Source organism: Phocoena sinus, chromosome 13, assembly GCF_008692025.1.
Source record: "Phocoena sinus isolate mPhoSin1 chromosome 13, mPhoSin1.pri, whole genome shotgun sequence".
Classification (NCBI taxonomy): Eukaryota; Metazoa; Chordata; class Mammalia; order Artiodactyla; family Phocoenidae; genus Phocoena; species Phocoena sinus.
The window spans coordinates 85,544,667-85,564,685 of record NC_045775.1 but is presented as its reverse complement, the minus strand read 5'-3'; the positions used below and the strand labels follow the sequence as shown (position 1 = coordinate 85,564,685).

The window sequence follows — 20,019 nt, the reverse complement described above, 5'->3', positions numbered from 1 at the left end:
CACTAACCACACATAATTTCTATCCACTAAATTGCATCCAGAAAGACCTTTTTTTTTTTTTTACACATCTTTATTGGGGTATAATTGCTTTACAATGGTGTGTTAGTTTCTGCTTTATAACAAAGTGAATCAGTTATACATATACATATGTTCCCATATGCCTTCCCTCTTGCGTCTCCCTCCCTCCCACTCTCCCTATCCCACCCCTCCAGGCTGTCACAAAGCACCGAGCTAATATCCCTGTGCCTTGCGCCTGCTTCCCCCTAGCTATCTACCTTACTACGTTTGTTAGTGTGTATATGTCCATGACTCTCTCTCGCCCTGTCAAAGCTCACCCTTCCCCCTCCCCATATCCTCAAGTCCGTTCTCCAGTAGGTCTGGGTCTTTATTCCTGTCTTACCCCTAGGTTCTTCATGACATTTTTTCCCCTTAAATTCCATATATATGTGTTAGCATACGGTATTTGTCTTTTTCTTTCTGACTTACTTCACTCTGTATGACAGACTCTAGGTCAGAAAGACCTTTTTTGATAGGTCTTTCCAAAAAGACAAAAAGACAAAAATTGGGGGCCAGCAGAAGTTCAGGCAACTTCAGAGTACTGAAACTGTGATTTTAAAAACACTTTATAATTTGGAACATTGAAGGGTCTGCCTCCTCACATGAAAATGGTTTCCATTTACAAGGCCTGATTGTTCTACTTTCAGAGTGAGAAAATATTTCCTGGAGATGAAGGCTTATGAGGACAGAATCCTCGCTTTCTTTCAGAGTAACCTTCCTTAGAGACTGGAAGGAAGCAGAGGCGGCTCTCGGATCCCGTGGCTAAGTTTCAGAGTCGTTCGTTTTAAGGGCTGTGAATGTTTGACTCTGCAATGCTCAAGGAACAAAGATCTAATTAAACAGCTAGAAGAGGCAACACCAATGTCAAGTAGTAGGCTGCAGCTCATAGATTTAGAGAGAAGGCTTGATTCTCAAGAACAGTTGGTGATACTTAGCAAAACCCAATGTTTAAGATTCTAAAAATCCAACGGAGTAGAATAAAAAAATATATATTTGTAATGTGGTGTGTGTGTCATATTGATGGGTTGGCTAGGACGTTGTCTCTACAAGGAAGTGGAGTCTACAGGGGGTTCACAACAGCTCTGCCCAGGGGATGAGGAAGATCTTCCCCCACTTACTGGCGCTGCCCCTCGGTCACGCGGCCCCCCTTGTAGGCATCCTCTACGTGTGTGTTGTTGGCAGTCCACCACAGCAAGGTGGTCGCCTGTATGCCAGCTCCCAGAAACACCTTACACGGGATTGTCAGTCTTGACCCTGTGACGGCAAGACGCAGCGCATCAAATGTCAGAACCCAGCCAGGGGACGGGGTCACATCAGCAGATCTGAGCGGTGGATCTTCCCCCCTTTTCTCAGACACCCTCACCAATTCTTTTCTTAGAAGGAGACTTAGTTCCCTCAAGCGATTCCATTCACCTAGCGCATCAGTATTTACCAAGGGTCTCCAGCTCTTTGCACGGGTCCTCAGGGCAGATGGAAACCCACAGGCAGATGGCTCCCCCAAGGCCACCCGGCTCCTACGGCGCATTCTGAATCCCAGAGCTGCCGTTTCCCACAGTTTATTCTTCTTGCCTCCAGAACTCCAGATCCAGGATCCAGAGGGTTCTGTCTCTTTGCCCACTGCTGGTCTCTGCTCTCCTGTTTCCGCTAGGAGCTCTCCATCCCTGGTCGTGTTCATTTAGGATTAATCCTTTCAAAAGCCACCGTGTTTCACACGAATGGTGCCTTCTACAGTTGTGCGATACGATGGTCCTTGGTCCCCTGCCTCAATCACTAAGTTGGGTTTTTTTTCAGTCACCAAAGCGGAGGAGGGGGAATAAATTCCTCGTGGGTAATGTGCCTCCCTGGGGTGTGTGCTTTAATGCACCTGGCCACTTCAGGCTCAGAAAGCCCACCTTTCTTCCTCCTTCACATCCCTTATGACCTTAAAGATTTCTCAGCCAAAAACAGCCCACTCGTTCTGGCCTCATATGACTCTGCCAGACACATCAGTGCATATGCAAAGCAACGGGGCTGGAGACTCAGCTCCACTGGCCTGGGGAGCACAGGGGAGCAGGGGCGCTGGGGCGCTAGTCAGCGCTAACCCGGGTCCCCACTTCCCCAAGCTTCCAGGAGGCCCTTCTGAGAGCCAAGGCAGCTGTTGGGAGCTGCAACTCAGGTGTCAGGCAGCAATCCCGGCGTCTGTGCAAAAGCCCTCCTTCTCCATGACCACCAGTTAAAGTTAAAAATGTAAGCCCAAACACCAGACAAAAGAGGGAGGGAGGGAGGGAGGGAGGGAGGTAGATAACAGATCGATAATAGATGATAGATGGATAGATGGGTGGTTAGATAGATAATAGATAGAAGATAGATAGATAGATGATATGTAGATAGACAGGACTCTGCAGCCAGGGTTTAATAAATGAGCATAAGACCTACAAAACCACTATATAAAAACAGACATACAGAAAAGGTACAGGCCTCACAGACACACAGGCCTGCGTCTGAACCCCAGCCAGACCCGACTATGGCTTTTTGACAGATACTGAGCCAGTGACCCCCTGCGCAGATTTTCCTTCTGGAAATTCGGAGAAATAAGACCTCCCCACAGGGTTGATGTTGGCATTGAATGGCATCTTTTTGTGTGTGTGATACGCGGGCCTCTCACTGCCAGGGCCTCTCCGGTTGCGGAGCACAGGCTCCGGACGCGCAGGCTCAGCGGCCATGGCTCACGGGCCCAGCCGCTCCACGGCATGTGGGATCTTCCCGGACCGGGGCACGAACCCGTGTCCCCTGCATCGGCAGGCGGACTCTCAACCACTGCGCCACCAGGGAAGCCCTGAATGGCATCTTATCAGACTCAGCTGTGCTCAATAAGAAAGTGCGTACTGGCTAGGATGGTGAAAAATGGTGAAAACCTCTGTCATGCATTTTCATTAACTCCCTTGACCCGCGGACCAGCTATTTTGGCGATAAGAAACTGTCTCTGGGGGAACCAGCAGGGGCAGAGTCGGAGTCTTGGGGAAATGCTGAGCGTCGGCCAAGTATTGGTAAAGTGAATTATTTTAAATACACTACAGGTGCTGACTTTCTGGGGCATCATGCCTTAATCCTTTCATGCAGTTAACAACAGCTACTAGAACGTTCTGATTTTTGCACTGAGATTTTTGTAGGCAGGGTTTTCAAGAAGCAAAGTGTACGTGTTTTCAGATAATGCCATTACTGACGGTACTTGGTAAAGGGAAATGTTCCCTCTCATTTGCTATTATCCCGCTGGGGTAGGGGGAACTGCAAACCCCACGGCAGGCACAGTCGGTGACACAGGGGTCCTGGGGCCCCAGCTTTGGGACTGCAGCCATCCAGGTGGGTTACACGGTCCTTACCCAGCGAAGCTGAGATGGTCTGGTGGGGGGAGATGATCACGGGAATCGTCTCCTCTTCTCTTTCTGAGAAAGATATGAGGAAAAGAGATTCAGTTAGGAAAGCCTTCATTGCAAGCTGAGGGTCAGGGTCTATTGTTTAGCTAATTAACTAAATTATCCTTTACAGTAGGGCCAGCCATTGTGAGACTTGGCTTTTGTCTGGCAAAGGAAACCGGCTCTCCACGAAATTGAGCCTCTTTGGCCAATGCCTTTCCCAGAAGAGAGATGACTGGAAGAAGCCACAGTTAAACACACATTCCACGAACAGATGTTCTCTGCTCTGTGGTAACAATTAACCGTTCCGCTCCCCGGCTTCCTGAATGAATCCTTAAAAGGAACGTTCACCGTGTCCACAGGATAGGTCTTCCTCCAGAGGATCCTTGCCCCAAAGTATCTCTCCCCACTCCCTCGCTACCATCCCACACGCCTGCCACAGAACCCTGGAGTCGCTTCCAAAGAAATAAAAAATAAAAAAGGCACAGGGGCCCCAGAACCACCTGTTCGTGATGCTAACCCCATACTGAGTGATGAACTGAGTAACCCAGCTTGGTCACCAGGGCTTTTTAGTTGAGGTGATTGACCCTTTCGGGGGTGGGGCGGGAATTGGAACCCAGCTCCCTGAGACGCAGGTCACCCAGCAGCTGGAAGAAACTGGGCATCTGAACTGCAGCAGAAAGGACAGTTGATGGGGGTGGACAGAGAGCTCTGCTCCATCCCTACCTCTTCCACTAAAGAGCATTTGAAACCCTAACAGGAATAAGCATTATGCAGCATCCCAGGAGAGCCCGCGGAGCAGCCGCTTCTCCACCAAGACCGGGAGCTTTTCCCTCCCCTCACGGTCACAGGGCTGCTGCACAGAGGCTGGGAGCAGAGAGGGGAGAAGAACGCCCCAAGGACGAGACGTTAATGCATCCGTGGGTCCCAATTCCGGGCTACATCAGCATCTCCGACACGGGGGTGGTGGCAGTGTTAAACACAGACTGCTAATCGCTTCTGATTCAGTAGGTCTGGGATGGGGCCTGAGATTTTCCAGGTCTGATGAGTACCCAGGTGATGCCACTGCCGCTGGCCGAGGACCACCCTTGGAGAACGGCTGAGACACAGTGTGGTCCGGACACAGGATTATATGTAGGTTGGCGCCCCCTAGTGTTCCTGTTCAGTATCACATGAACAGGATAATTCCGGGCCCTTTCAAAGTCACGGGATTCTCAGGGGTCCCCGCTGTGCGGGAGCAAGGGGTTGATGTGAATGAATCTTCACAAGACGTTAAAAGAAAATAATCTAGAGCTTTCCATTCATGGGAGACACGATTTTCCCTGTAGTAAAACTGAATCTCTGGATTCTCTGGGAGAAAAAAGTCTTTCCCCGCACAGACCAATTATGTAACCTTAATACAGTTCCAATGCCCTCTGAAACGTCCTTAAAAGACTCCAGGTGTGTAGTTACTCAGTGTATAAAACAAAGAAAAGCACCACAGTTTCCAGGGCAGGGGCTAGAACTGCATCACTTGTGTGCCCTTTGCACCAAGCTTGATGTCCCACACGTAGAAGGCATGGAGGAAACAGTGGATAAACTTGACATGCTAATCAGTACTGTTCACAACATTATTTTCAGGTAGAACTCATTTAAACCAATGAGATCCCTCACTATTTAAAATCCTGGTTTCAAGGGTAACTAGACCTGCTTGGGAAAGACCAGAAAAGGGCAATTTTCACCACATATGCCAACGCATAGCCTTCTCACTGAAAAATCCAATAAAATCCTAGTATCCTAGAATTATACACAAAGTTACGGCAACCGTGTCCTGATAGCTGGCCCTGGAGGTGCGGGCCTTCCAAGGGGACCTTGCAAAGAGACCTTCCAAGAGAACCACTGTTTGGCTCCCTCTAGTGGTACATGTTTTAGCCTCAGACTCGGAACCCCGTCAACTACCCAGGGATTCACCATTCCTCGTAAAAACGCCCTGCTTCCTCTCTTTCCAAGTGTCCTACACATCTTAGAAGCCTGATGCTTAGAGAGTTGCCATATCTGTTTTCCTTTCACACCAAAGACACTCAAAGAATTCTACAGGAACCCTAATTTTTTCCTTGCATGCTTGCTGCTGAACCAGGGTGCAGAGGTACCTTGATGGCAAGTACTCACTCTTAACACGGAGTTTGATATTCCTGGTGATGTTGTATTGCCTGCCTCTGTGGGCAAACGTCATGGCACACTGATAATAGCCCGCGTCCTCCAGAGACACATTGTTTACCAGTAAGCGAGTTCCCCTCACACTTAGAAACTTCTCGTTGTCTTGATCCAAAGGGACAGAATCCTTAAGAGAAAATGTTTTTCAAAGTTACGCTATATCTTAATTGACATCTCAAAAACTATGAACAGCATTGGTATCCGTCACTGTTGAATCTGCAATCCAAGAAGCGCTCTGATATTTACTTTGCAAATATTGTCCTTTGGGACATGCTTTTAACTGTATTTTTAGGAGGGGGAGTTTGTTAGCATATAACACGGGATGGCTGGGTTTGTTTAACCAGAACGTTTAAAGTGCATTTGCTTTGGCACAATGGGAAAAAAAGAAACTATCTTCTTTGACAAAGTAGGCGATTAAAATATAAATATATCTATGGCATAACAGCTGCCTATAGAAGCATCCAGAAAGGAGTGCTATGGGAAACATCCAGAAAAGAGTGCTTGGGAAACATCCAGAAAGGGGTGTTATGACGTAGTCATGGCAACTTGGAGAACAAGGCTCAGAAGAGTTGATATTGCAGTAATCACTTTAAACATCATCTCAATTTTAGGAGTCAGTAGAGACAGAGAAAAATTTGTAAGACAAAAATAAATGTGGGGCTTCCCTGGTGGCACAGTGGTTAGGAATCCGCCTGCCAGTGCATGGGGCACAGGTTTGAGTCCTGGTCTGGGAAGATCCCACATGCCGTGGAGCAACTAAGCCCGTGCGCCACAACTACTGAGCCTGTGCTCTAGAGCCCATGAGCCACAACTACTGAGCCCACGTGTCACAACTACTGAAGCCCACGTGCCTAGAGCCCATGCTCCGCAACAATGAGAAGCCCACACACCGCAACGAAGAGTAGCCCCTGCTCGCCGCAACTAGAGAAAGCCTGAGCACAGCAACAAAGAACCAATGTAGCCAAAAACAAATAAATTTATTTTAAAAAATAATAATAAAAAAATAAATGTGAGACATGAGGCCACACTTCCTGTATGGACAAAAGGTACTGTGCATTCTACAGAGCAGACCCTCAAGAGGGAAGTCTCCAGTAACAGAGAACACACCCTCATGAGCACAAAATGTTTTCAGGAACATCTCTTTCAAAACCATGATGATTGCGAGGCTTCCCTAATGGTGCAGTGATTGCGAGTCCACCTGCCAATGCAGGGCACACAGGTTCGATCCCTGGTCTGGGAAGATCCCACATGCCACGGAGCAGCTGGGCCTGTGTGCCACAACTACTGAAGCCCACGCACCTAGCTCCCATGCTCCGCAACAAGAGAAGCCACCACAATGAGAAGCCCGCGCACTGCAATGAAGAGTAGCCCCTGCTCGCCGCAACTAGAGAAAGCCCGTGCACAGCAATGAGGACCCAACACAGCCAAAAAATGAATAAATTAATTAATTTTTTAAAAAAGAAATGCCTTTAAAAAAAATGATGATTGCAATAGTCATATATAATAACCTTGAGTCATTTCAGAGACCTTTTCTAAATGAGAAGCCAGGCATAACTGGAATAGTTTGTCAACCACATAGCTCATGAAGTCTAACTGTACAATGTATTTAATTAAAGAAAGAGATTTCATTGTTCCCAACATGAGTGATCAAATATGAAAAAAGCCAAACAGGGCCCAGTAGCACAATTATTCCAGGGCCTACGAGCCCCCAGGTCTCCCCCGTGTGGCAGGGATGTGTGGGTTCTGGCCTGCGGGGTCAGAGGTTTGGCTTCACCCTCTACCAGCTGCATGTCAGCACATTCCTTACATTTCCGGTCTCTGTTTCCTAATCTGTAAAATGGAGATATTAACAGCCCCTACTGCACTGGGTTCATGTCAGGGAGTTTAGAACAGACTTGTACACAGAACGTGCTCAGTAACGATTAGCATTCTTAGGACGGGAACAAATATTATTATTAAGCGCCACCATGATACCCTTGTCCACCCGTATTGAGGACCATTTACAAATCAAGCACTGCGCGAGGTGCTTCCCACACTGTGCTCCATTTAATCTCAAAACAATCTCAGGCAGTGGGAGTGACGAACTGCCGTCTTGCAGAGGGAACAGGTTTAAGAGGTAAAATAACTGACCAAGGCTATACAAAAGGTTAGTGAAGAAGCAGGGTTTCCAATCCAGACTGCTCAACCCCAGAACCTGTGCTCTTTCCTCTACGGTAAAACCCCTCACTTGACCTTTTTATGCTCTTACAAAACCAAGAGCTCCATAACTGGGCAGGTGAACTCCTAGGAGCTGGCTGCTCACTTTCTCCGAAAATCATTTAAAAGTTCCCAATATTAAATTGACATCCTAGAGATATCTTGTAGTTAGAATACCAGTCAACTGGTCAACCTATTTTTTGATTAAAGGGTTAGTTTCTATCCATTTTTAAACAAATAACTGTACTTTTCAGTATCAATCTATGTTGTATATCAGGAATCGGCAACTTTTTCTGTAAAGGGCCAGAGAGTAAATATTTTAGACCTACGGTCCACGTGGCCTCTGTTCAACTATTCAACTCTGCCGTTGCTCCACGAAAACACAGAAATAAATGAGCGTGTCCCAGCAAAACATTACTTATAGACACTGAGGTTTGAGTTTTATATCATTTTCACGGGTCATGAAATATTATTCTTTTTATTTAACCATTTAAACAAGTGAAAACTAAGCTGGTGGACATACGAAAATGGGCGGCAGCTCAATTTTTGGCCCTGGCTGTCATTTGCCCACACCTGGTCTAAACAAGGGAGCCAATGATAGTAGATATTTATTCAACCAGTCAGGACACGAAATGGTGCTTATATTTACTCCTTTAACTCAAAGGTTGACTTTTATGTGCTTTCAAAAAACTCTATCAGGGCTTCCCTGGTGGCGCAGTGGTTGAGAGTCTGCCTGCTGATGCAGGGGGCGCGGGTTCGTGTCCCGGTCCGGGAAGATCCCACGTGCCACGGAGCGGCTGGGCCCGTGAGCCATGGCCGCTGGGCCTGCGTGTCCGGAGCCTGTGCTCCGCAACGGGAGAGGCCACAACAGTGAGAGGCCCGCGTACCGCAAAAACAAAAACAAACAAACAAAATAACTCTATCAATATGTGTATCAAGTTGTTAAATAGTTCTTTCTAAAAATTTCTATAGACAAACAACAGAGTGAAAAGCTCTTTTCTTCAGTTGTTATTTATTCTGCATTCATTTCCACTCTGTCTTTGCGAATCACCCTCTGAGGACACTTACCTAAGCCCTATCAAGACTAATAGAGCATATTAATCATGGCCCTTTTTAAAATCACTGGTTTAAAAAACCAGAAATACAAAAGTGAATATATAGTCTTCAAATGAATATTTTATACCTTTCCTATGGCTCATCAAACACCTTTTCATTAAACGGCAATTCTTAAAGATGTACCTTGTACCATCGAATCTTCACGTCAGTTTTGTTCCCGATGAATTCACTCAGATCAGGACAAACTAATAACCCAGAGGCTGACAAGGTTATAATTTGCGGGTAGAAGATGAGAGGCAGGGAAGCTTCTGTCTTCTCAAAAACCCTGAGCTCAACGGACATTTCGTCACAGTAAGAGGCATTTCTGATTTAAAAGGGAGAAAAAGGAATAATAAATGGCAAGGCAAAATGAAAATAAAACTGAATGAGATTAAGAATAATTCCCCAATCTCATTTAATTCTGCATTCTGTATTTTCCTCATTTGTATTGCAATACTTTTGTCCCTTGTCCTTTTGAATCTTTGGAGCACACAAAAAAAGAATCATAATTGTCATATAAAAATGGTGATATATTCTGCATGTTTCCAAAAAGGACCCTCCACAAGCCTGATTTCAAGACCTTTGAGGGCCAGTAAAGAACCCTCAAGTCCTCTTCAAAGGGGCCTAAACCCTTCCAGGTTCCGGGGGAGGTTCTTGATCACAGCCCCAGTATGCTCCAAATTCCTGGTCCAGGCAACCTTATCTAGATGGAGATATTGTTTCCTAAGAGCCACTGTTTCCATATAAAGAAAATCCTCTTTACTTCTCTTGGAAATCATTTATCAACTGAAGTCAAATTTCAGAAAACTGCTGAGCTCTTTGTATAAGATCTAGAAATGATTTTTGCAATACTGCACAGGGGAAATTAACTTGGTAAATTTGTTTGTTTGGCTTTTATTTTTTTTTTTGGTGGCTCTAACTCTAATCGCAGTATCATCATTCAGTCAAGACCCTAGAACTGGGGAAAGGACAGAGGCAAAACCTTGACAGAAATACAGACAATGTGGAGGGAAGGGCAGAGGATATTAATTCAAACGATTTTTTTAAGTAGAAAAACATAAAGATATAATTAGCTCAGCTAAGCTGCTGGTGATCTACCTAAGAAACACTGGACATCAACACAGACAATGAGCATGTGTGTTTTATGGGGTTGGGAGGGAGGGGTACAGCAAAATGTAAAAAAATTCTATACCCAAAGAAGGAGCAAAATGTGAAAATTATATGTGAAGGTAGTAAGTGATAAATGCTAACTACCCGAAAGCAAAAAGAAATTAATTCAAATTTCTACTTCATATCTGGTTGAAGAAAGGAAAAAGATGAAAAACATTTTATGCATGAAGAAATGCAGACAGCTATCACCTTGAAGAATGCATAATCTCACTGCAAATCGAAGAAATGCTAATGAGGGCAAGTCTGAAGAACAGAGCACACCTGAAAATAGCCCTCCCAGCAGCTCCTGGGGAGGAGAGCATGCCAGGCTCTGTGCTCTGCAATACATCATTTCATTTATTCTCCAACCCTGTGACACTACTGTATCACTTTTAGATGAGGAAAAGTAGGTATGCAGAAAGTAAGTAAATTCCTAAGGCTACAGAGCCTCTAAGAGGTCAAACCAAGGTTAGAAGCCAGTAGAGCTGTGGGAAAACCTGTAAATCAGGGCATTACATCCAGACACCAAGCTTACGAGACATATTGAGAGTTACAAACCCGTTCGCATTACTGATCTGGTCATCCCCCTTGGGCAACAGACCCCCCCGTGGAAATAACTCAAAAGAAAGATGGGTGGGGAAATCATCTGATAGATCACCACTCAAATTCCCCATGTAGTGTGGCAGCCCCACAGCAAAGAGGTGGTTGTCATTTGTGCCATCCACCAGATATGTCCTGTCCCCCATCCAGAGCAGACGGTGGGGTTACAGGTCCTGGCATTGAGACTTGGGGGGCTGCGTAGCCCAGCAGCATCACCTTGCCCGCCCTGATGGACAGAACAGCTATGTGGGCTCTAGGTCACAAAATTATAAACAGAACAGGAGCAGGGCCATTTTATGCCCTGTGACTGTAAATGCCAAAGGGCATCATGGCAGCTGCTGGTGATTCTTGCTCTATTAGACCCCGATCCCGAAGCTGGAAGAGAGCTTTAGAGGTCAGCCAGGGGAACTCTCCCACGAGCTACAAAAGATTAACCCACATCGGGTTTCCCTGGCCTCTCAATCTCTGATCTCTTTTTTTCTACAAGAATACAAAACAAAATAAGGTATTAAGCACACATTTTTAAATCACGTATAAAAACAAACTTTAAGGCAAATATGACTCAGCTCACATCTCCCTAATTTTTGCATGTTATCGCTTCAGTAGTAAATAAGTCTTGCATTTGGGGAAAGAAAGGCCACGTCCATGTGCATATTGACACCTACAATGGTGCTCCCCATACTCTATGCCTCATACGCTGTGATTTCACAGAACCCTCCCAACAAACCTCTTTACAAAGGAGAAAACTGAGGCCCATAAATATCAAAGAGTAAGACCAAGGTCCTACCAGGGAGCAAATGAGGGCTAAGATTCACATTCATATCATTCTGACTCCAAATTCCATCCTATTTCTACCACGCTATTAAGTTTTCCTCATAGTGTTCCTTAGAAAAACGTTAGAATTTTTGACACTAAAAAGAAAGAAAAATTATGCATTTATAGCTATTGTAAAATCAGATATCCAGGGATTTCCCTGGTGGCGCAGTGGTTAAAAGTCCACCTGCCAATGCAGGGGACACAGGTTCAAGCCCTGGTCTGGGAAGATCCTACGTGTTGTGGAGCAACTAAGCCCGTGTGCCACAACTACAGAGCCTGCGCTCTAGAGCTCACGAGCCGCAACTACTGAGCCCACGTGCCACAACTACTGAAGCCCGTGCGCCTAGAGCCCGTGCTCCGCAACAAGAGAAGCCACTGCAATGAGAAGCCCACGCACCACAACGAAGAGTAGCCCCTGCTCACCGCAACTAGGCAAAGCCTGCACAGCAACAAAGGCCCAACACAGCCAAAACTAAAAATAAATATATTGATTAATGGTTTTAATAATAAAAAGTGGAAAATACAGATGAAATCAAATTTAATAAAATTTTTTTTTTAAAAAATCAGATATCCACATTTCTCTGATATGAAAATATGAGATTGCCTGCTTCCATTGACAGGACTGAAAACACACACACACACACACACACACACACACACACACACACACACACACACACACCATCTAGGACTGGGGTTGATATTGTCTGAAATTCTCCCATTCACCAGTAATTTCTTTGTGCTGAGAATGTCACTTTCTTTGGCTGTCTTTCTAAATGTAAATACTTATGGGCACAGTTTCTCCTTAAGTCAAATGAATTTATGAAATCTGGAGAGACTCTGAAGCTGGCTGGTGAGGATGATTAGAGCCTTGGGGTGGAAGAGAGGCAGCAGCTGAAGAAACAAGGCCAAGAAGAGTATTTCCCAGTCACACCAATGGTCTGCCCTAATCTTTTCAGAAGAATTAATTCGGGCTTCCCTGGTGGCGCAGTGGTTGAGATTCCGCCTGCCAAGGCAGGGGACACGGGTTCGTGCCCCAGTCCGGGAAGATCCCACATGCCGCGGAGCGGCTGGGCCCATGAGGCATGGCCACTGAGCCTGTGCGTCCGGAGCCTGTGCTCCTCGACGGGAGAGGCCACAGCAGTGAGAGGCCCGCGTACCACACACACACAAAAAAAACAGAACTAACTCAGGAAACGTTTAAGGCTGCCAACACTAGGCCTACAACTTTCTCCTTCAAGAAGCAGCAAGGTATGCCTAGACCATTCAATGGGGAAAGGACAGTCTTTTCAATAAAAGGTCTTAGGAAAACTGGTTAGCCACATGCAAAAGAATGAAGTTGGCCCATGAACTTACCCATATACAAAATTTAACTCAAAATGGATCAAAGACCAAAACATAAGAGCCAAAACTATAAAAATGTTTAGAAGAAAACACAGAGGGAAAGCTTCATGGCATTAGACATGATTTCTTGGCTATGACATGAAAAGCGCAAGCAACCAAAGAAAAATTAGATAAATTGAACTTCATCAAAATTTAAAACTTTTGTCCATCAAAGGACATTATCAGCAGAGTGAAAAGGCAGCCCATGGAATGCAAGAAAATATTTGCACGTCCAGAATACATAAGGAATTCCTACAACTCAAAAACAAATAAACAAGCAACTTGATTTTAAAGTGGGCAAACGACTTGAATACACATTTCTCCAAAGAAGATACACAGATGGCCAGTAAAGCACATGGAAAGATGCTCAAGGTCACTAATCATTAGGGAAATGCAAATCAAAATCACAGTGATACTACCAAATGTAAACTAGCTAGCTAGTGGGAAGCAGCCGCATAGCACAGGGAGATCAGCTCGGTGCTTTGTGACCACTTAGAGGGAGGGGATGTGGGGATATATGTATACATATAGCTGATTCACTTTGTTAGACAGCAGAAGCTAACACAACATTGTAAAGCAATTATACTCCAATAAAGATGTTAAAAAAAAATCACGGTGATATACCACTTCACCCCCATCAGAATGGCTATTAAAGAACAGAAAATAATAAGTGTTGGTAAGGATGTTGAGAAATTGGAACCCTTGTACCTTGCTGGAGGGAATGTAAAATGGTCTGGCCACTGTGGAAAACAATATAAGTTCCTCAAACTTAAATACAGAATTACCATACGATCCACCAATTCCATTTCTGGGTATATACTCAAAAGAACTGAAATCGGGGACTCAAATTGAAATCGGGGACTCAACTGTATGTACAGTTGACCCTTGAACAACACAGGTTTGAACTGTGTGGGTCCACTTGCACACACATGTTTTTCAATAGCAAATACTACAGTATCACACAACCCATGTTGGGTGGATCCACGGACACAAAACTGAGGGTCCTGAGGAGCCGTGGATACTGAAGGCTGTGACTGTAAGTTATACACAGACTGTTGACTTTAGGGGTTGGGGCCCCTCACCCCCGTGTTGTTCAAGGGTCAACTGTACATATAACGGAATATTATTCAGCCTTAAAAAGGAAGGACATTTTGACACCTGCTACAACACGGATGAACCTTGAAGACATCGTACTGAGTGAAATAAGCCAGTTACAAAAGGACAAATACTGTGGTACTTGGAATATGAGGTACTTGGAATAGTCAAATTCATCGAGACAGAATAAAGGTAGAATGGGGGTTGCCAGGACCTGATGGGGAGGGGAAATTGAAGAGTTGTTCAGTGGGGACAGAGTTTCAGCTTGGGAAGATGAAAAGAGTTCTGGAGCTGGATGGTGGTGATGGTCACACAAACCATGTGGATGTACTTAACACAACTGAATGGTACACTTAAAAAGGGTTAAAATGGTAAATTTTATGTTATGCTTATGTTATCACAATTAAAGGGAAAAAAAAGCAACAGGGCAATGAGGAAGGGGACTACGCCCCAGGTCAGGAGCTGTGGGTTCCAGCCTCACCTCCACACCCACCACCTGGGAGAACTTTGTAAGCGAGCTTGGTTCCCCCAGGTGTGCAATAACCAGTTGGATTAACTTCTTCCTAAAGTCTCACCTGGGTCTCCAGTTCTACTCAGTGTTCTACATCTATTTCTTGGGTCCTTGTGGATTCAGCAGTGAACAAAACAAACCAAGTCCCTGTCCTCTGGAGTTTACGTTCTAACAGGGTAGACAAACCTTAAGTACATAAAACACATATGTGTGTGACAGATGAGGGAACATCAGCACAGGGTAAGGGGAGAGTGACAGGAGTCCTGCTTTAGATAAAGTGGCCAGGACGTCCTCTCCATAGGGGTGACACCTGAGCAGAGACTTCAAGTGAAGGGAGAGAGGGCGTCATGAGGACATCTGTGGACAGGCTCTCAGGTAGGAGGTATTTCAATGACAGTGAAGCAGACGTAAGGTGGGTTCCCACCTGTGCGTTGGGTTTTGAAATCCAGGTTGTCACGGAAACGCCACGCAAGCATCCATTCCGCAAGGGCCCCCCTTCCCACCCTCATCCCAGAGGGGCTGACCTGACAGTGCAGACGTAGGTGCCAGAGTCCCCCCGCGAGGCTGGCACAATCCACAGGCCGCCGTCCTGGACCCACACCCGCAGCTCTTCCTCCCCTGGGACCATCGTGGTGGAGTTGTTTCGACGCCATGTCACACTGACGTGGGTGGTAGCAGAGTCCCAGTATGGCACCTGGGGGCACCTCATGGCCACAGGCTCCCCTTCTACCTTGAACCTGGTTTTGGGATGCCTGCCATGAAACTGGCAGCTTCCTGCAGCCACTGAATGACAAAGAACCCACAGTCAGGCTTTGGGTCCATCCGAGGAACCACATGACCCGGACAACGTGGGGGCCCCATGAACCCCTCCTCTCACAGAGATCTCAAAACCCCCAAATAACAAGGTTAGGGCTACTATCAAGTCCCATTGACATTTTGTGGGAAAAGTTAAGTCAGGTTCACATGATGACAAAAAAAAGTTTGGCCTTATTGACTTGCTGATGCCTTATCATTCAAAGTCGATCTTGATTGAGCTCAGCTTGGCTGCAGCAGGTCGTACGGTTAAAATCCAAAGGCACCTTTTGTCAAGGGCAAAAGCAGGGTCTCTTCGGTTTGCTCCTTTGGCAGGAATGACTGACGCCCAGGGCAAGCTCGCGTACCAGAGAAGACGGGCAAGAGGAAGACTCTGTCACCTACCAACACCTTGCTTTTTGAGGACAACAGAACCTCCCTAGAGAAGCAACTCCTTTCCCCAGAGAAGCTGCAGGCACGTCCCCTCCAGCTGAGTCACTTCTTACCCATGTGTTCCTCAGGCCGGATGGTGAAGACAGAGACACACAGCATCCACATGGACCAGGTGAACATCACTCCCGGGAACTTCTGGAGGACACAGGAAGTGGAGACCGCAGGCCCAGCGCCCCACAGCCTAGAGGAGGACACAGAGGAGGGGTCACCAAGAACCACTGACACCCGCACAGAGAACCCCTTGAGGATGGCCCCTGGGATGGGCTCTGGAGGTTTCCCCTGGTGACCAAAACCCTTTTGCCCGGATTTTTTAACAAGAAAACTCAAAATTTTGAATTTATTCCTCTACAGCAACTTTCACTGGAATAGGGGTCTGTCTCTTACATGTTTCTCTCTCCTGAAGCGTGCCTTAGCACTCCCTACCCCTTGGCCTGATAGGCTCTTTCGTCACCTAAGGCCACTGCTAGGGTCTGGGCTCAGGCAACACCCCTGGTGAGGTCTTCCCTGACCTTCCCGTAAAGTTGCACCACCTTCTGCCCCAGTGCTCTATTTCCTTTCCCGCTCTGTTGCTGTCTATGGCGTTTATCATTAACCATGTCTCTTCTCTCCAGCATGTAAGCTCCACGTGCTCAGGACCCTACTTTATTTTATTCACCGCTGTCTCCCTAACTCCTATTCGTTGAGTGAAGGGATGAGTGAATGAATCACCAGAAGTGGAAAGTTCCTTATATTTTACTGGTCAGAGAACTCTTCCTAGAGTCTTTATGGATTAACTTATTTTACATACAATTCTGACATGCGCTGAGGGATTCAGCAGACCCTCTGATCTAGAGCATCCCCGAGGAAAAAGCAAAATGAGGGCCAAAAAGTGAATAATTTACACAAGCTCACGAAGCATTCCTCCCTACCAACCTCCCCAAGGCTGGAGTATCAGATGCCTCTGCATCTCCCCGTGGTCCCTCTCACGCTTCATCGCAGTCGCCTGTTGCATCGCTAGCTGCTGCCACGACAATGCAGCTAACAAGCCAGCCCCGAACTGAATGCCACACGATACCAGCCGTTTGTTGTTGCTCACAGGTCTGTGTGTCAGATGGAGCTTGGCTGACCTAGATTACGCTGGGTTAGTCTCGGCTCCAAACTGCAGGTGGGACCCAAGTCAGCGCCATGGATGTCTCACCCTCCTTGGACCAGTGACTTCCTGGGAGCTGATCTTCTCATGTGATGGCAAAACTCAAACGATGTGGGCGAAAGCACTCGAGGCCGTGCTCGCTCAGAACTAGCTCACTCTTTCTGGCCCACATTCCGCTGGCCAAAGCAAGACATGTGGCCAAACTGCCATCTGTGGGACCAGGAAATACCCCCACCTGTAGCGGGAGGAGCTGCAATTTCACCAGGAGGGGAATGAAGTGGGAGCAATCAGGCCATCCAGCACACCTGTGACTTGTCTGGCTCCCACGGGTGGGGACGACCTTGAGGACAGAGGCTGGGTCTTATTCACAGCCTTTGTGGACAACACAGTGCCCAGTTCCAGAAGTTACCAGGGAATGTGTACGATTGAAAGTCTACCAGGGACTTGGGAGTGATGAGTGAATCCAGAAAAAACATCCTTACCTGTACCTCCTCCCCATATCCTTGAAGGAGTCTGACATTTTCCCTGTTCCTGGCACAGATGCAGTTCTGAATGTCTCCTAGTAAAACCAGATGGCTCTTAACCGGCCAGGGCAGGGTTGGCAGACAGAGGAAGTAACCCTTGCACTCTAGAAACACCCCTCCCCATCAATGGGGAACCATCAGAAGGCAGGGGCTCAGAGCTGTGTCCTGGACCCCCGCCCACAAGTCTCACCTGGACCCCCAGCCCCGCTTGGGCTTCCCAACCCCCCGGCCTGGACCCACAAGGCCCACCTGGACCCCCAGCCCTGCCTGGGCTTCCCAACCCCCCGGCCTGGACCCCCAGCCCCGCCTGGACCCTCAAGCCCCGCCTGGGCTTCCCAAACGCCCCCCACCGGACCCCCAGGCCCCGCCTGGGCTTCCCAATGCCCCCGCCGGACCCCCAGGCCCCGCCTGGGCTTCCCAATGCCCCCGCCGGACCCCCAGGCCCCGCCTGGGCTTCCCACTGCCCCCGCCGGACCCCCAGGCCCCGCCTGGGCTTCCCAATGCCCCCGCCGGACCCCCAGGCCCCGCCTGGGCTTCCCAATGCCCCCGCCGGACCCCCAGGCCCCGCCTGGGCTTCCCAACACCCCCGCCCCCTGGACCCCCGGCCAAGGCAGTTTTCTCCGTTCTTCTCTGGGAACTTTGGCACAACAGCTGCTTTACTGCGACCTCTCCAGGAAGTGGCTTCAGAGGATTAAACCACAAGCACATAGCAGTGATCGTTTTCAACAACTGAAACCTCAGCAGCGGGCTGTACCCAGAACTGTCATAGTGAGGGAGACGGTCGGTCTTTGCAGGCCCAGAGGGAAAAGTTCGTTTTGCAGAAGTTTGCAAGCAAAATGCTATTTTCCTGCCCTATTTTCTTTAAACGTGTCTTTAAATGACAGGCAATTTGACATTTCTGCTTGAATCTGAGGTGACCTTCTTACTGGAAGAAAGAAGTTTTAAAGGTAGCTCGTTCCAAGTATTTTGAGTTACAATTCTGGCTTTATTCTTTCCTTTGTCAGATAACCCTGTTTCCCAGTACTCAGTGTAAACGCACAGAAGAATAGGAGGCGAAGCAGGGCCAGGCATAAGAAAATGACCCAAAAAATGTGTGAAGAATTGAAGAAAAGAAAAATAATGCAGTAAGGTGGAAACTGCTGATGGCCCAGCCTGAGCCAGGGGCGCCAGTGGCAGGGGGAGGGGGGAGGGGAGGGGGAGGGCACCTGAGCAGCATCCCCCTTGGCCCTCGCTAAGGCCCAGGTGACAGTACCTGCCTGTGACCCTGGGTATGCCTCCTGCTTAAGGGTGGCACATGGAGCCTAAGGGTGTGTAGGTGTTTACTTCACCTTTTAGTTTAATTCTGAACAATTCCAACAGACTAAAAGGTTGCAGGAATAGCATAATAACACGAGTATGTGTCTTACCTCGGTTCACCAATTTTTAACATTTTGCTTTATTCTCATTTTCTCTCTCTGTTTCTTTCTTTCTGTCTGTCTGTTTCTCTCTCTCTCTCTCTGGGCCCCGGACCCCCTCGTTATCCCCCATCCCTGTGCTTCCCAGAAACTTAGTTCCAAATGCTTTTAACTTTGCTTCAGCTTTGAATTTAAAAAAATGTCCAAGCTTAAGTTCGATGTAAATAGTAATTTCCCCATAGGTTCAAGAAGTGAGGCTAGCGCCTCCCAACCCCCTGCCTGGATCCCAGCCCCACCTGGGCCACACACACACACACACACATTTTCCCCTGAACACCTGAAAGTTTCTTGAGAGTAAATAAGTAAGTAAACAATAGCTCTAGAGATAAATCTTCAGGCATTTAAAAGGAGTAAAAATTGGATTCTCTAGTATAGTATGTTTGAGAGTAAATAAGTAAGTAAACAATAGCTCTAGAGATAAATCTTCAGGCATTTAAAAGGAGTAAAAATTGGATTCTCTAGTATGTTTGAGAGTAAATAAGTAAGTAAACAATAGCTCTAGAGATAAATCTTCAGGCATTTAAAAGGAGTAAAAATTGGATTCTCTAGTATGTTTGAGAGTAAATAAGTAAGTAAACAATAGCTCTAGAGATAAATCTTCAGGCATTTAAAAGGAGTAAAAATTGGATTCTCTAGTATGTTTGAGAGTAAATAAGTAAGTAAACAATAGCTCTAGAGATAAATCTTCAGGCATTTAAAAGGAGTAAAAATTGGATTCTCTAGTATGTTTGAGTCTCTCTCTTTATTCACCCAGAAGATGAAACTTTTCTTTATTTCTATCTTCACCTTTGTTCCCAGAAGTTTTCAGGCAACCGTCCAGCTCTGAGTCAGGCAGTACAGCCATCCAAAACACAAAAACAAGGTGACAGGTCTTGACTATTAAGGAAGACAAATAACTCTCCAGGCTTACACCTACTGCTGAGAGTCACATTCAGTTTGCAAAACAGATTCCTAAAAAACTGAACATGTTGTTTCAGGCATGTGGTATAAAACCTTCTGAAACCTATGGAGAAATAAATATTTACATCAAAATTAAGCTGGGATTTTTTTTTTAATTCAAAGCTGAAGCAAAATAAAAAGTATTTGGAACTAAGTCTCTGGGAAGCACAGGATGTCAGGCATTTGAGGGGTAGCGAAGATCCTCTAGCTTCAGATACAGGGAAACACATGACCAGGTTTA

General features: G+C 46.7%; 1 protein-coding gene across 3 annotated transcripts in view; it reads right to left on the bottom strand.

Annotated features, from left to right (window-relative positions):
• IL1R2 (interleukin 1 receptor type 2) overlaps nucleotides 1–20,019 on the bottom strand; it is a 38,205-nt gene that overhangs the window by 5,968 nt on the left and 12,218 nt on the right. The window contains exons 1-7 of one of the 3 annotated variants that reach the window (XM_032652001.1): nucleotides 17,344–17,462; nucleotides 15,786–15,913; nucleotides 15,012–15,270; nucleotides 9,078–9,258; nucleotides 5,598–5,769; nucleotides 3,417–3,479; nucleotides 1,176–1,311 (exon numbers count right to left, since the gene is read on the bottom strand). In XM_032652001.1, coding sequence (XP_032507892.1) covers nucleotides 1,176–1,311; nucleotides 3,417–3,479; nucleotides 5,598–5,769; nucleotides 9,078–9,258; nucleotides 15,012–15,270; nucleotides 15,786–15,913; nucleotides 17,344–17,381 — 977 coding nt within the window. In that variant the 5' untranslated portion in view covers nucleotides 17,382–17,462. Of the gene's footprint in view, nucleotides 1–1,175; nucleotides 1,312–3,416; nucleotides 3,480–5,597; nucleotides 5,770–9,077; nucleotides 9,259–15,011; nucleotides 15,271–15,785; nucleotides 15,914–17,343; nucleotides 17,463–20,019 lie in introns of those variants that run through there. The other 2 variants (XM_032651999.1, XM_032652000.1) reach the window with 2 other exon arrangements.